Genomic DNA, 16,691 nt, shown 5'->3' on the forward strand with positions numbered 1-16,691 from the left:
ACTTTGATGGCACATGGTACAGCAGGAACAAGAGAAACCACCCTTTTCAGTGATATGTTGAACAGTTTTATTCTTCACATTCACTCTTAATGTACAAAAAAACCCCTTGCAGGGCAAGGCAATTCCAGCCCCTAGCGTGGGAGAACGCGGCTGGGGCTGCACCATCACTGCAAATCCCCAAATCCAAGTGAGAATCCTCGCTCTCCCATTCTCCACCTTCCATGTTACTTACTCTCTGTATCCACTGTGAAGATATATTTGGGTATTGCTGGATGAAGCAGCACTGTGGAATACCCACACTTGAGGATAAGTTTCCTAGCCTGACCTACTGACATTTGACAAAGCTTTTAAGGTCTTCAAGGAATTTAATGTACTCCTGATGCTCCAGGGCAGTGCTGAGCTCTATTAACTCATCAGCAAAGGTGTTGTCCACTCCTCTGTCAGCCAGGAAATCCATCAAGTGATCGTAGAGAGCCTGGAGCAAGGAACAGAAAACTCTTAGTGGAACACACCTGGGGAGGGGGTGCATTAAAATGTCCCCTGGCAATTGGCACTTCCTCCCAGAAGTCAGGCCCAGCTCCCATAGGAGGGCAGGCCTGGCATTGGGTGGAACATTTGAACATGTAATAAAAACCCAAACCAAACACCACAGACAAGCTGCACCCTGGAGATGATCCCCAGATTGTGACACAGACCAAGCTCTGCCTGTCCCTTCTACCCAGGGGTGAACAAACACTTTGGAAAGGTTATCTGATGTACAAGTTTGTTTGACAGGTTTAAATGTTACAGTTGTGAGCTTTGCTTTTTCCTTTTCATATACATTTTAAATTAATTTAATGTCTTGGGGGAGAAAAAGAATAATCACTGTGGGATGGTCTACAGCACACTGAGCAATTTTAACATGAATGCTTCTCAAGGGGATACATTCTAGGACTTACTTTACTTTGAGTTTTAAACATATGACAGCCTCAAACTAAAAATTGTGGCTTTTGAACTCCTGGCATTGAAAACATAAGAGAGGAACACAGATTCTTGTGCCTATTTTTAGTGTTACAACTGTAACAACAGACCTGGAAAACCAGGACACAATGTATTTTATCAGACAAAACACACACACAAGCCTTTATCTACACATGGTGTCTGAGAAGCCACATTGTTAAACACACAGATCAAAAGATGTTTAACAAGTGTCAAAGCATTTCCAGAGTGCTATTTCCCCAGTGGAAAATCCATTTATAAAACCTGGGAAGGAGGAAGTTCCACCTGTCAGTTCTGATTCCTGGCAATGCCACCTGCAGTGCACGACCCTGGGGCCAGCAAACACCCTGGGTCTGCAGCAGAACCAGCAGGATGGGGCAGTCTCAGACATCCAGACAGGTTTAATTCCCAACCCAGGTGAGGTGAGCTGAGTGCCCTCTGTGCCTTTAGCACTTACCCAGTCAAGGGAATCTGTGTTGAGGGTGTAGTTGGTGTCCTTCCAGTCGGCTTCTCCAGTGGGCTGGAAGCTGACCTCCCGAATTGTGAAGATATCACTTTCTTCCTCTCCTTCATGTCCAATCTGAGGCAGGAAAACAAATGCAAGATGTGCAATTAGCTCCAATTAATGGGCAGCTCATCCCCAGGCTGGGAATACCTGAGGAGAAGCCCAAGGCCAGACAAGCTGTGCCTCTGTCTCAAGGTGTGCCTGTGAGGACAAGCACAGACATGCACAGAACACAGGAAATCCTCTAAGCTTGTGCTGCCAGAAGGGACCTGATGTGAATCAGCAGTCTGAATTTTACAAATATATGAAAACCTCTTCTGTGTGGTTCTAAATACATCTTCCCATGTCTGTCTCACCTTTGTCAGCCAGGACTGGCTGTTAAACATCTCCTGACACTTACAAAATAAACCACAAGTACCAGTGTGACCAAAAGCTCTCAATTTTATTTTCACCCCTCCTTTTTTTAATCCCTACTTCTCTGCTGCAATTCAATCAACAGCCCAATAAGCAGCTCATCAGAAACACCAGGGCAGGATGTGAGGAATGCCATAAACATTTCCTCTCCACAGTTCTTGCAAACATAAAGCCTTTCTTTTTTTTTTCTTCTTTTTTTTTTTTGTTTTGGTTATGGTTTTTTTGTGACTAAGAAAAATAAAGAAATTAGAGGGGACTGCCTATTGTGCAGATTCAGAAAAGCAAGAGATTACAGAGAGCACTTAAATCCAACAGGGGCACAGTGATACTCACCTCATCTTCAGGGAAATGGCAGTCCAGCACAAGGGTCTGTTTTGTATCATCTTTTATTACTTCCACAACAAAGTTTGGAGTTGATGTAAGTTCAGGCTAAATAAAAGAACAGTTGCATCAGCACTGGAATCTGAACAGGAGCCAAAGCAATCACAGCACAGCCAGCACTGGGTATTCCCTGACACTTTTCACTATCCCAGGCTGCTCCAAGCCCCATCCAACCTAATCTTGGACACTTCCAGGGATGGGGCAGCCACAGCTTCCCTGTGCTAGGGCCTCCCCACCCTCACAGGAACAACCTCTCCCAATACCCAGTTCAGCCCCACTCCCCATCAGTTAAAAGCCATTCCTCCTTAATCTCTCACTCCATTCCCTTCTACAAAGTTTTCCTCTCCCACTCCTGCAGACTCTTTTGGTACTGGAAGGTGCTAGAAAGTCTCAGAATTCCTCTAATTCCTCCTCACAGGGCCCTCCCACCCTGCTCTGCCTTTCTGCAGCATAAAGTCACAGCCAGGGGACAGGCTGGAAAATCTGCATTTTGTGAATTAATGCTCCCAAATATCAAGGGGGAGAAAAAGCCTCAACACTGAAGGCAAGGCTTCAACTTCCCTAAGGCAAGATTCCAACTCCCATCTGTGTCCCCAGCATTAAATTCACATCAAGGCCAAGTCACCTCCTGCTCATCAGGTTTCTGTTGCTCCTGGGTGTCTTCTTCAGCCGAGGGTGGAATGCTGTTGTTGATGTTGAATGTAACAGTTATCCTGCAAAAGAAACAGAAACAATTCTTCTGAACACACCCAAAAAACGCCCATCAGACTGTGTCTTTCAATCCCCCTCAGAATTCACAGAGTGAACAAATCCAGGTACTGCAGTTAAAAGACACCTGAGAGAAGCTGCTCCCTCCAAATGCTCTCACTTTTAAAAGTTTTACTGAACTGCTATTCTTAAAACAGGAAGACCATGAGAAACTCCAAACAAAAAACTTTGTAACACAAAACACAGTAACAAACTGGTGTGAAAAAAATGCCTTTGGCCCCAAAATGGCCATAATAAAGAATCTTTGCAAGGTGCAGAGGGCATGAGCACAGGGAGAAGCCTGGTCACTGAGACCCACCTGTCCCCAGGTGCTGGGGACTCTTCCCACACCCCACTTACTTTTCCCCCGCGATCTTCCGCACCAGCTTGGCCTCTGTGCCATGGACCTCCAGCTCCCACCCCCCGGACACCTTGGGCAGGGATTTGTGCTTCTGGATCTTCTTCTCCTCCTGGATCTCGTCCGTCAGGAACTGCGCAAAGGCTTTGTCTCCTGGTGGGGAAAGAAAAAGGGGTTAGGGAAAAAGAGGGGTATGGAGAGGGGGGATTAAGGAAAGGGGGTGAGTTCAGGGAAAGGGGAGGGTAAAGGGTGTTGGGAAATGGGGGGTTAGGGAAAGGGGAGCTAGGAAAAGAGGGTATTAGGAAAAGGGGGTATTAGGGAAAGGTGGTATTAGGGAAAGGGGGTATTAGGGAAAGGGGAGTGAGGAAAGAGAGGAATAGGAAAAGGGCGGCAAGGTTAAGGGAAGGACAAATAGAAAACAGGGGTTTGGGGGAAAAAGGGGGGTGAGGGAAAGGGGGTTTGAAAAGCTGTGAAAAAAGACGTTAGGAAAGGGGGAGTAGGAAAAGAGGAGGTAGAGAAGGGGGTGCAGAGGAAAGGGGATATGGGAAGGGTGCAGTAGCCTTAGGGAAAGAGAGGGCAGTGGGAAATCCCCCCGCCCCACGTGCTCCCAGCGCACGTGCTCTCCCCGCGCCCTGCCCTGGGCGGCCCCGCTCCGGCCCCGCTCACCCTCGGTGTGCAGCCCGCCGCAGCCGCAGGACACGCGGCCGGCCGAGCCCCTCCGCGGCCGCAGCAGCGCCGTCCGCGCCGCGCCGCCGCCCAGCTGCCACAGCGAGCGCGCCAGGCCCGGCGCGGCGGCGGCCGGCGGCAGCAGCGCCCGGGGCACCGCGGAGCTGAGCGGGCGGCGCGGCACAGGGCGCGGCACAGGGCGCAGCGCGGCGGCGGTGGCGGCGCGCAGGGAGCGGGCGAGCAGCATGGTGCGGCACCGAGCGGCGGGACGGCACTGCCCGCCCCGGAACCGCGCTCCGCTTCCGGCCCCGGCGGGCCCCGCGCGGGCCGCGCACACCGCGGGTTCGAGTCCCGGTACCGCCAGACCACGGGTTCGAGTCCCGGCCCCGGCAGCCAACGCGGTGCCTGGCTGCTGCGATCCCTGGTAATGGAATGTGCAGGGCAAATAGAGTTTTAGAAATGTGAGAGACATGCACAGGTTTTATCCCAGACATCATGCCACGCCTCATTAGGACTGCCAGTGTTCAGGACAGTGCATGGTGGTCTCCTCAGAAAAAGAAAAAAATTAATGTTTTGAGGGTTTTTTTGCTCCTTGAGTGTACTTTAACTAAGGCAGCATTTCCTGGCACCAAGCCTGCCCTCTATCCAAAAGCTGGCACTCGTGCCCACGCTTGAGGAGAAGCACAGAAGGCACATTTGCTGCTCACTGCAAGGCAGGAACAGGACCTGTACCGCCCCAACAAACTGATCCCACCCCATCAAAGGACCAGAATTTTAACTCCCAAGTCCCCGCAGGTGTCTGAGCACTGCACATGTAAATGGCAGAGTCCATTCTGCACAAGAAGCACAGATTCACTGTGCTACCTTCACATCCTTAAGCCCAGATTGCTGACTGTGAACACACTCCCATGAGAACCATAAACACCAGGACTGGAGCTGGACTGTCCCATGATTTGTTCTGTGCCTCACAAAACAACACACAGGATTTGGATTTTCACCATCACTTTATTCTGGAAAAACCCATATAAATCCACTCTAAATAAATACCCATCCCCTTCTGTGGATGATACAATCCCTCCAAAGCCATCTTCCCCTGGCCCCTGGAACTTGCTATAATAGATAAGGTATCCTAGATACCAAGGCTGAGCCAAATTCCTTAAGAATTTGGTCACTCTTCTAACACCTTGAAAGATAATTGGTTAGAAATCAGTTTGTGCAATTGGTCAGTTCACCTTTAGAACTTCTCACTTAGATTGGATGCTGTTCTTTGTATAAACTTTTATTGGCTGTAGTTTGAATCCCCCCTGAACCTATAAATATGACTGACTTTGTCTCTGAGAGAATCCTGCTTGCCCACCCTTCACATGAAATATTCTTGTGGAACGCATCAAGCAAGGCCTCCAGTCTTTCTCTGCTAGCTAAATGTGAGCTCCTGAGAGATGGCTGATCAATATTAGCACTCTCAGGTCCTGGTAAAACAATTACCAGGGACCAAAAAGAAAGTTTACAGTTTTGGTGCCTCGAACAGTGTCTGAAAACTGAGTTTCCACACTGACAAACGGCAGTTCCTGAAAACTGATCCGTCTTCCAGTGATCAGCTTAAATTATCCTGCCTATAAAAAACACGGTTATACGTACATTCATTAAAATTTAAAAAAAAATAAGTTTTCAAGGTGAAGCTGATGCAGCTGGTGCCCCAGGCAGGGCTCAGTCCTTGGCCGTGCGGAGTTTCCTGCGGAAGAAGTCGGGCGCAGCCTCGTGCAGCCACTCGGCGTCCACCACGCACAGGTCGCGCATGTAGCACTTGTTGGTGCGCAGCAGCCCGTTGTACACCACGCAGGCTGGCTTGCAGTGGAACAGCACGGAGGAGGGGTGGATGGCCACGCTCTGGTGCGAGCCCAGGGCGCTATAGGAGCCGTCGAGGCGCAGCTCGGCCGCGTTCATGAACAGGCTGTGCGCCAGGCAGCGCCGCACGCTCGCCGTGTCGCCGCGGCACGACTCCAGGGGCAGCGACAGCTGGGGGGACAGGGAGTGAGAAAGAGCAGCTGCACCCTCGTGGAGACACTGCTCTGCTTCACTGGGTTCTCTTCAGAAATCCTGGGGGACTTTGCTGTGTCGGAATGCTGGGAATTCAGCTTGAGTGGATGCTAATCTGTTGTAACCCTGTACCCAGAGGCTTTAAGAATGGTGTATCCCTGTAACACCTATGGACTGACCCTCAGCAAGAAGATAAAGATTTCCCCTCCCCTTTCCTGACCCCAGAAAAGACCCCAGACCTTGAGGAACTTGCTCTTTTGTCCCCTTGGAAGCCATGAAGAAACAAACTGAGGAAAAGCCTGGGAAAAGAGCCTCTGTATATCTTATCCTGTTCTACATGCTATCACCTCAGGCTAGCTCTGCAGGGTATAAGGGTGCAGGACTAGCCTAGGTTGATCTATCACTAATCCAGACTAAGAGCCAACAAAATGGATCATCACTCTCTTTCTGGAAGTGAGTTTAAGGGCAACCAGCATTCACAAGTGACACCCCAGAGGGTGGCTCCCATGTCACTACAGACTGCCAGGGGTTCAGTGGCAGCTCCCACGCTGTGCCCAGCAGGAGCAGCGCTGGGGGGAAGCTACAGCCACACTGAATGCCTGAGCCAGTGAAGAAGCACTCCGTGGCACACACAGCACATCCCACCTGCATCAGAGCAGGAAAAACCCTTAGGACATCCTGTCCTTTCCCTGAGAAGTCTTTTCAGAGGTTCCCATTTCTCCTAACCCACTAAGCCCTGCAGCTTTAAGATTTTGAGATGCAACTGCACAGTCAGGAGTTCCAGCCCTCTATTTACAGGAGACTGAAAACAACCCCACATCTTCTCACTCCTGGGACTTGGTGCACAGTAAATCAGTTCGGGGCAAACAGGAAAATATCAACAGGCAAAACAGAGAAATAGAATATAGAAGCAAGTTACCTTTACACAAATGTCCCTGAGCTGAGCTCTGACTTCTGCCATCAGCTTCATGTTCCTGCCGTTGATAAAGTTCTCTCTGCACCATCCCTGCAGCAGAGACACCAGGAGTTAGAAGGGGATATTTCTTCACCCCAGGAAGCCTTTGAACACCATTAAAGCAGAATCCCCCTAACCATCTGCCTCAGAGAAAAGGTGCTGACCCCTTTCCTGGTCATATTTCTACTCCCCTTTACTCCCCTATGTCCAGACTCCCTCCCCCAGTGGTCAGAAACAGCATGGGGTGGTTCTTTTCCCACTCAGGGCTGCTCTGCAAGGCCACCAAGACATGCAGAACAGCACTTGCTATCCCACAGGTGGTGAAAACAAATCAGGTAAGAATGACAGGTGCTGCAAGGAATGGGGTGCAGGAGTCCACAGATCCACAAATCAATAAGGGGCTGATAGGGTAGGATAAATCCAGATCTGCATTTAAATATGCTCAGTGTTTCTCCCATTAATCCTGTCACAGAGCATGTCCAGATATTTATTATCAAGTCTCAACACTCTCCCACTCCCTTCTGTTTCCAGCTGGAACCAGGGAAGGAAGAACCCTGGCTGTGATTACAGAACTGGCCTCACAAAGCTTTACCAGAGCTTTCTGTAGGAACTTCTGCCACTGAACTTTCTCCAAAGCAGAGAGAAAAGAGGGGAATTGAAGGATGCCATGGAAGGTGCAGGTGTCACTCTGCTCTGTGCTAAAACCTGCTCACCCCATGAGTCAGACAGCAGTGGCAGCCTCAACCCATCCCACCTTGTGCCCATTGACGTTCTTGTAGGCCCTGTAGACGTTGAGCAGGGTCAGGTGATCCCCCTCACTGGAGATGAATTTCTTCCTGACAGCCTGCACCTCATCCCGCTGGGCAGGGGGGTTGTGGAGGACACTGTCCACTGACAGCAGGGACACGATGGTCAGGATCTCCTCTGCACAGTGGAACTTGGGGGACAGGAGGATGGCCTGCACAAATACAGCAAAATTCATCTTTGCTCAACCAAATCCACTTCAGCTGGGCAGATCTTTCTGCTCCCTGGCAGCCCAGGAACTCGACCAAGCATTGCTCAGGACAATCTCACTAACATCTGGGCCTAGGAACAGCTGTAAATGCTCTGATGGGCTCACCAAGCACCTTCAACAGCAACTGCCAGGCTCCTTCCTGAGACTGACCAGTGCAGAACCAGTACAAACACAGTGACTGACACAACTGCAGCAACAGACATCTCATGGACCTGCTAAACAATCCTGAAAATTAAAAGCAAATTTGCCTTGTTCACTTTCAGAGGTACCAGAGGAACAAAATTATTTTTTAAAAAACTTCCCTGAATTTAACAACAAATGACAAGCAATCCAGCAAAAGGGCTCTAAATTATGTACATCAATGTACACCAAATATACCAGTACAGCCCAAATTTCACACCTCGTTTAAGGAGTTTGAAAGAGAAACATCAATAGTACAGAGATGAGTACATGAGATTTTAAAAGTTAATTTTTCTGCAGTTTTTACCTTGGAGAACTTTGGATCCAGTGGAAAGGCTGCCATTTTCTTCCCCAGAGGGGTCAGGACAAGCTGACTTTCCTTCTGGGTCACAGCTCCCAACAGGTCCAGCTGATCAATCGCTGCTTGAATAGCATCTGCCAAAACAAGGACACAGGGCTGTGAGGCCTCCTTCACACTGAGGGGTGTGAAGGAGCAGCTGGGTCCATCTCTGCCTCCCTTCCCTGGCCAGAGGGACAAGTACTTTCCATTCAGGGAAATTAGGGTGCCAAAATGTAATTTATTCTTCTCAGTCCAGGAGAACAAGCACCTTTCCCCATTTACTCTGGCTTCCCCTGGCAGTCAGGGCACACCTTCATGCTGTGCTATGACACCTTATGACCCAAGACTGCTCCCTGCTCTTTTTCCACAAGGCTGCCTTTGTAGCCACTTACCAGGAGATGGTTTGGACATGAAGTCAAAGGTGAGCACATTGGGAATTTTCAGGGCCAGGAGCTGAAGCACCACACTGGACAGGTTACATCTGCATAGGCAGAAAAAACAAATCAGATAGCGCTCTTCTTTTATTTTAATTTTTTTTTCATAGAAGCTGAGATGGAGTCTTAGACCTGTGCTGCAGCTTGACAGAGACTAGTCTGATGCTGCTGGTGAAGCCTCAATTCCTGAACAAGGAAGAGGCAAGCCCAGGATCTGGAGGACAGTCAGAACTATTGCCTTATGTGTTTGGAGACTCAGTGCCCAACTGTCCACCCTGAGCAAACGTTTCCCAGTTTTTCTGCTTAGTCCCCACACTTCCATTTTTCTCAAGTCACCCCATCAGCCCCTACACCCAGTTTTGCTGCTCAGTTCTTCCCACAGCTCCAGCTGTAGAAGAGGTGTGGTAAGGAGTGTGATGGCTCTGTGCTCACCTCTGTATCTCAGGTGTTGTCATTTCATCAAACTTCTCAAAGTCCTCCTCTGTATAGAGCCGGTAGCAGATCCCGCTCTCCTGCCTCCCTGCTCTCCCTGTGCGCTGCCAAGCCTGGGCCTTGGACACCTGCTGCACTGCCAGCACTTCCAGGCCACTTTCTGGGCAAGGAAAAGCATCTCATCATCTGACACATCAGTCAGTGCCTGTGTAAGGCACAGCTTTGGAAAACACAGAGGATTAACAGCAAGAATTCCCAGGGTTTGCCATTCAAATCTGGCTCAGATCTCACTTGGTTCAGCACCATGAAGCAGAGTGAAACAGCCCATGCTGTGTCCATGAAGAAAAGATTCACATTTGACAGATTTTTATCCCCTCATGGTTGATACTCAAAAGAATCCACAAAAACAACCATCAAACCCCACACCCCAAACCTGGGACATTTAAACAGCACAGAGGGTGCTTGAAATCCTCTTTCAGTGGCCTCCAGTAACTTCTACAAACCCAAACCCAATCTTGGCCCTCTTCCTCCTCAGAATTGCTCACCAGGGCTGTACTTCTTGGCTTTGACCATGCCTGTGTCCACAACGAATTTTATCCCCGCGATGGTGATGGAGGTTTCTGCGATGTTGGTGGAGAGGATCACTTTGCGGCAGCCCTGGGAGGAAGGACAAACCAAACCCAGGCCAAGGCCACCTTAGGGCAGCTGCAGCACAGAAATTCTGCTGCTTTTGGCCAGCGTGGGCCAAGCCCTGCCCCTCATTGTGAGCACAAACTGTGCTTGCTGTGCCAGCTCTCAGAAATTAAGGCCATCTCCAGTTTTTAATCAGCTTCTAAAGCACGTGCCTGCATTTGCATCAACCTATAGCACCAGAACAGCTGCTCTCAATACCTCTTTCAACAATTTTGGTTTCATTTGTGGCACAACATTTGTGTTCTTATTAATCTGCTGAGCAGGTACAAAAGAGCCTGAAGCAGCACAAATTCCTTTTCTTATGGCCCTGACAAACATTCTCAGGTTTTCAGCTTTCTCAGTATTTCCCCCATTAGCTGCTGTAGCTTTTTTGTCATATGGACAAAAAATTCCTATGAAATGGGGGAAATTTAAATTCCTGTGAGTTTTTCACTCCTTCTTATCTTTCCTTCTTTTTATGATCCCATGTGACTTACTGGATGCATCTGTTAAAACCATCACAGTTGCAGTGTCTGATATCACACTGGAACCTCTCAGCCTAAAGCCAATGGAGACTCTTGCTTACTATCATTACAGACTGTTTTAGGCCCTTAAAATCCACCTGTTCCTTCCAAAGACTCATGGAAGCAAACAGGTAAGAGGTGCTGCTCACCCATCCCATTCCCTCACCTCAGGGCTAGGTTTGAAGGCACGGAGCTGTTGGGAGTGGGGTAGAGAAGCATAAAGGGGCAGCACTGTCATCCGTGGGCAGCCCTCAGGGAGATGCTGGGCAACGTCTCGACACGTTTTGGTCATTGCTTCGATTTCTTCCTGACCAGTCAGGAACACCAGGATGTCCTGGCACGCAGGGGATTCCTGGAGCCAAAGGAAAAAGCAAGTTAGGAGGGTTTGGATAGAAAAGAACTGAGATGGTAATGAGATGTGGCTCTGGCAGTAAGTCACTGAAGCAGGCTAAGAAGAAAGTAAAGACATGCAGTGCCAGGTAAGCAACAGCCAGAATTCCCAATGGATTCTCCAGAGTCAAAGAGCAAACCACATTTTGAGGGATTGAGAATTCGAATTGCTGTGTCCTCAAATAACTGCCCAGGTCAGGCAGAGAGAGCCAGCAAGCTCCCAGGTACAGAGAACCCAGGTGAGGGGAACATTCAGGTTTTAGGCATGAGTTGACACCACAGAGCTTTGCTCAGCAGTCTCCCTTCAGCTCCAGCCTGGACCTACAGATCCCAAATCCCAACAGCAGCAGCAAATTCAAAGCACTAAATGCAGTTTAATGAAACAACACAACAATCACAACAATCCAGGTGTCTGGCAGTCAAACACCAACCCTTGGCCCCAGAGGGACACAGAGAGACCCCCATACCTGGTGGATTTGGAAGATGGACACCAGTGCTGCCTGCAGGTAGTCACTCTGCCTCTCCTTGGTGTAGAAGATGTCAATGGGATGCTGCCTCCCTTCCAGATAGAGGACAGGAGCTCCACTGAAATACTGGGAGAACTGGTCAACGTCCATCGTGGCTGACATGACAATCACCTTCAGGGGAGCACAGCATGGGTCAGCACTGCAGCTTCCACCCAGCTGCACCAGCCAAAAGTCAGCTTCCGCATCCTGAGAACCATGCTCAGAACAGAAGAGAGTGTTTTCCCCTCACTAAAGCCATCACCTTTTTAACACAAGCAGAAAATGCTGGTGTGACAGAATGAGCTGGTGTGTGGAATGAGACCACGCAAGGCCCCTCCAGCAAAACCACAATTTGCTTTCACACAAATTCCTGACATGTCCACCCATCCCATGTGCAGTGCCCTACCTGGGAAGGAGCATAGCCCACAGCTGTCCCATCAGCCAGAGCTCCTGCACCTGGAGTGATCTCAGCAGCAGTGCCAAAACCTCCCCAGCACTGTCTAGTCTAGAGACCAGAGCTCATACAAAGGGGCTTTGTGGGAAAAAAGTATCATGGTGGTGACCAGATACCTTGTTCAGAGTCAAACTATTCAGACTCTTAACTATTCAAACTTAAGGGACTTTTTAGGAACAGAAAAAGGGTCAAGGCTGAAATTCCAAACACTCTGGAAGGCGCCAGGAGATGCTCAGAGCCCCCAGAGCCCAGCCCCACCCCACCCTTCGCTGCCACCCTGGATGAACACACTTTCAGCAGCCGCAGGCCCCGCTCCTTTCTCTTCTTTTGTGCAGCTTTGACCACTCCAAAGAGCACATCAGTGTGGATGGTCCTCTCATGGGCCTCATCCAGGATGACCACGCTGTACTTGTGCAGCAGAGGGTCCCCGATGGCCTCCCGGAGCAGCATCCCGTCCGTCAGGAAGCGGATCCTGGTCTCGGCACACGAACAGTCATCGAAGCGCACGGTGTAGCCAACCTAGGGAGGGATCACAGAGGGGTCACAGGGAGCACAGGCACCAACACTGGCATTTCTCACTGCCATCGTGCCACAAGGAAGGACTGCAAAGCCCCTGGTCACTGCACTGGAAAGCAGAGCAGGTAATCTGCTGTCTGAGCAGTTCATCTTCCAAATCTAGCAAGCCACTCAAATGATACTCCCCACATCTCTAGCTGGCTTCTTCCTAGCTAGAAGTTCATCAAAGGACCCCCAAGTTTCCCTTCCTTCCCCTCCCTGCTAGAAATTATTCCATGCTCTCCAAGGATTTTGTGCAGGGGAGGTCTTTCTCCTTCACTTTTTTCCCCCAGACCTGCACAAATTCAGCACTCTGCTCTCCTTGACAGTGACTTCTGATACAGGGAGCAATGGAAGAGAGCACAACATTTTTTGTTTGATTCATGAATTGGTATTTTTTCCAATGGAACAACCCAGACAATAATCAAGAAATACAATACCACAGAGACAGACCATGCTCACCCTGTCATGAGGCAGGCAAAGAGACATTTTTCTCCATTCATTTAATTATGGAATCAGAGAATATCCTGAGCTGGAAGAAAGCCACAGGGATCATCCAGTCCAGCCCCTGGCCCTGCACAGATCCCCCAACAATCCCACCCTGTGCATCCCTGGAGCAGTGTTCAAACTCTCCTGGAGCTCTGGCAGCCTTGGGGCTGTGCCCATTCCCTGGGGAGCCTGGGCAGTGCCCAGCACCCTCTGGAGGAAGAACCTTTCCTGATATCCCTGACACAGCTCCAGCCATTCCCTCTGCTGTCCCTGGTCACAGACAGCAGAAATTGGAGCTGCCCCTCAGGAGGAAGCTGCAGACCTTGGTGAGGTTTGATCAAATTCTCCACTTCTCCAGCTGAACAAACCAAGTGATCTCAGCCCTCCTGACCCTTCCCCACCTTCATGTGGCTCCTTTGAGCTCTCTCTTACAGCTTTCACATCCCTGTTATATTGCAGCACCCAAAACTAATTATGAAATTACGACTGTGGCTGGTTATTATCCTACCCACTGCAGCCAGACAGGGCCCATCCCAGTGCAGCACTAAAGTAGACTTACAGTAATTTCACCATTATAAGCCGCACCTGATTATAAACCACACGGTACAATCCAGGGTGTGATAAAAGGTATCTGTTCTATCATCATCTGTTGAGGGTGGGGCAGTGATCCTGATCTCCATGGCAGATATTCTGCTAATGGGCCATCCATTGAAACCAGGCAGGGCATTGTTCTTTATCTTTTCACAACCCATCCTTCCTCCAGCCAGTCATTTTCTGCTCATGGCCATTGAGTCCCACTGTGGGACTGATAAAATTACTGCATCCCATTGGGAGTTGCTCCAGCCAGGGGGAAGAGCCCAACATTTCTTACCAAGATAAAAACAGAGGTTTTGGGACACTAAGGGAGCCCCTTTCTCCACTGGACTCCAGAGGAAAACCGGATTTCTCCACATCACCACTGGAGCTCCGGAGGGAAACTGCACCTTGTACAGGAGCACTGCTCCAGCTGAGCCACATCTGTCACTGCAGGAGGATGCAGCCACCATGGAATGGGACTGCTGCCAACACCCTGCCTGACGGGTGCCAGGTTGTACTCTGACTGTGTCAGGGTTTGGGGTTTGTTTCTTTGTAGTGCTGTATTTCTATTTTAATTTCCCTAGTAAAGAACTGTTATTCCTAATTCCCACATCTTTGCCTGAAAGCCCCTTGATTTCAAAATTATAATAATTTGGAGGGAGGGGGTTTACATTCTCCATTTCAAAGAGAAGTTCCTGCCTTTCTCAGCAGACACCTGTCCTCCAAACTAAAACAGCAACTTTTCATTCTTTGTCCATATATAAGCCACACCTGATTAAATGCTGCACTTTGGGTTTAGACCAAAATTCTAGTCAAAATGGTGCGGCTTATAATGGTGAAATTACTGTAATCTGCAGATCAAACTTACCAGCTTCCCCAGCTCTGTCCTCTTCTCCTCGGCGACTCTGGCAGCCAGGGTGACAGCGGCCACCCTGCGGGGCTGGGTCACAGCAATGACACCAGGGTGGCCAATCCCCGCTTCATACAGGTACTGAGGGAGCTGAGTGGTCTTCCCCGAGCCCGTTTCTCCTAAGGAATATTGGGAAAAACAAGGTTCACTTTCCTGGTAAACTTAAAAAGGTTTAATAAAAGACAATGAGAGAAAAACAATAAAGTAAAAGGTTACACAGCTGGGTGCTTGGCCTTCAGCCAAGACACACACTAACTCGGAAAACACTTTGTTAAATGTATCAACATGTTTCACAGACCTTCGTGTATTATTCACAATTATACCCCCCACCCTGTAAATCAACTTTTAAAAATTTCTCTTTGTGGTCCCATCCTGTCAATACTCCCTGATAATGGAAGATCAATAAATTCCTTCCCTGGGGTTCTGGTGTCTGATAATCCAAGAATGTGAAGGATTTCCTGATTATCTTTTACCATTCTCTGAGTTTGTTACATGAACAAAAGCTTTTTACATCACCATGTTATAGTCCAAGAAAAATATATATTTATCACACTATTTCTACTATCACTACTATTTCTAAGTTTTGTTAATAGCAGAACTAAAAGAAACTATATTCATTCAGAAGAGTTTTCCAACATTATACGTATAGCATTCGTTTTAATATTTGCAAAAAGCCAATAATATAATATACCATAACAAATATCAAGGGAATAGGGTTTCTCAAAAAAAAAACTTTTATAGCATTGTCAAACCTGTTTTTTTTATGTCAGCTTTTAGCCCCATTTGAGGATGGGGAAGTTAAAGACAGGGAGAGAAGGTCCCACCACAAAGCGGTGGCAGGTCAGAGATGCCACCCAACGCCCTCCTCTTGTTGGTCACAGCTCTGCAGAGCTCCCTCCACCCACAGCCACGCTCTGGTTTAAAACTGCAGCCCCTCTGGAGGGGCAGTGTCTGTGCTGTGACACTAACAGGAGTGAATGACATCCAAAGCATTCTGCATTTAATTACAATAAATGCCGAGTCTTTAGACTACCAGGTGGGAAGCTGTGTATCTTCAGCTCCTGAAAGTCTGACAAAGAGCTTTTTAGTTTGCACTCACACAAAGCATAATACAATCAGTGAAAAACCCGGGAAATGTAAGCGAGGAGAGTCTTTAGAAGAGGAGAGTTTTGCCATCTGGCTTTGACTGGACTCCAGGCAGACAGCGAAAGGAGAGGGAAATACTTTTGCCTTCTCCATAAAAACGAAGTCCCCGGCTGCCAAAGCACAAAAGTCAGTACACTGCCCGTTCGGCACACCGCAGATTGACACCCAGCCCGTGTCCGGGCAGCATTCCCCGGCCCGGCCCGGCCCTCACCGATGAGGACGGCGGTGTCGAGGCGGCGCAGCCGGGCCAGCAGCGGCCCGCGGGCCCCGCAGATGGGCAGGGAGCGGCGCTGCACGTGCGCGGGCGGCGCGGCGCTCTGGGGCTGCGTGCCGGGGGCCGCCGCCTTGAACCGCTTGGCCGGAGGGCCCTCGCTGTCCCGAGCCATCGCTCCTCGCCGCTCCGTCCCGTCCGGTCCGGTCCTGTCCCGCCGGGGCTGGCCCGGGGCTCCGGCCGCTCCCGCGCTCCGCCGGCACCCTGGCGCAGTGCTGACGTCACCGCGCGACGCTGCGCGCTGCACTCTGGGAGTTGTAGTCCCGCCGCCGCCATTTGCGGCGCTCCCCGGCTTCGGGCGCCCCGGCAGAAATCACGGAGCCCGAACCGCGGCCAAGGAGGGCGGAGAGGCGGCTGCAGACAGGGTCGGGACATGTGCCCCTTCAGAACTTGTCCCACTAACAGCCTATTGAGAGACTCTCAAATACTGAGCTAAAAAAAAACCCCACAAAAAATAAGGTTTTGATCTAATTCCTGCCTCAGAACCTATGCTGAATCAACACTGTCCAAACCACTTTCCTTCTTAATTTCTAGGAGCACTGAAAGTCTGTTCTAGAAACAATCAAAATTACTCCAAAAAAAAAACCAGACCAAAAAACCGGTAAAACCCCCCATAAGCTCCCATTAAGTTTTTATAACCTCTAACAGATAAAAGTTACCTCACACATTTTATCACAATCTAACACCCTGCTGTGGACAAAGCATTTCCCCTGAGATCCCCACACATTTCTATGCATTTTAAAATTACAACCTCTA

At 49.5% G+C, this 16,691-nt stretch overlaps 2 protein-coding genes across 2 annotated transcripts; both read right to left on the reverse strand.

Annotated features, from left to right (window-relative positions):
- Nucleotides 1-53: 53 nt before the first annotated feature.
- Nucleotides 54-4,296, reverse strand: LOC117006175 (complement C1q binding protein). The gene is made up of 6 exons (XM_033078528.2): nucleotides 4,050-4,296; nucleotides 3,386-3,536; nucleotides 2,904-2,991; nucleotides 2,231-2,326; nucleotides 1,436-1,558; nucleotides 54-475 (listed from the first exon to the last, which is right to left on the reverse strand). The coding sequence occupies exons 1-6, from the start codon at nucleotides 4,294-4,296 to the stop codon at nucleotides 326-328; spliced, it is 855 nt and encodes a 284-aa protein (XP_032934419.1). The 3' UTR covers nucleotides 54-325.
- A 1,407-nt stretch (nucleotides 4,297-5,703) lies between these two features.
- On the reverse strand, nucleotides 5,704-16,226 carry DHX33 (DEAH-box helicase 33). The gene is given in 13 exon segments (XM_033078479.1): nucleotides 5,704-6,065; nucleotides 7,006-7,092; nucleotides 7,796-7,999; nucleotides 8,544-8,671; nucleotides 8,969-9,057; nucleotides 9,443-9,602; nucleotides 9,988-10,099; nucleotides 10,805-10,990; nucleotides 11,496-11,666; nucleotides 12,280-12,507; nucleotides 14,477-14,637; nucleotides 15,876-16,083; nucleotides 16,086-16,226. Coding segments are annotated over 13 exon segments (2,169 nt in total). The 5' UTR covers nucleotides 16,212-16,226; the 3' UTR covers nucleotides 5,704-5,756.
- Nucleotides 16,227-16,691: the final 465 nt, after the last annotated feature.

The sequence above is a fragment of the Catharus ustulatus genome, chromosome 22, assembly GCF_009819885.2.
Source record: "Catharus ustulatus isolate bCatUst1 chromosome 22, bCatUst1.pri.v2, whole genome shotgun sequence".
Lineage (NCBI taxonomy): Eukaryota > Metazoa > Chordata > Aves > Passeriformes > Turdidae > Catharus > Catharus ustulatus.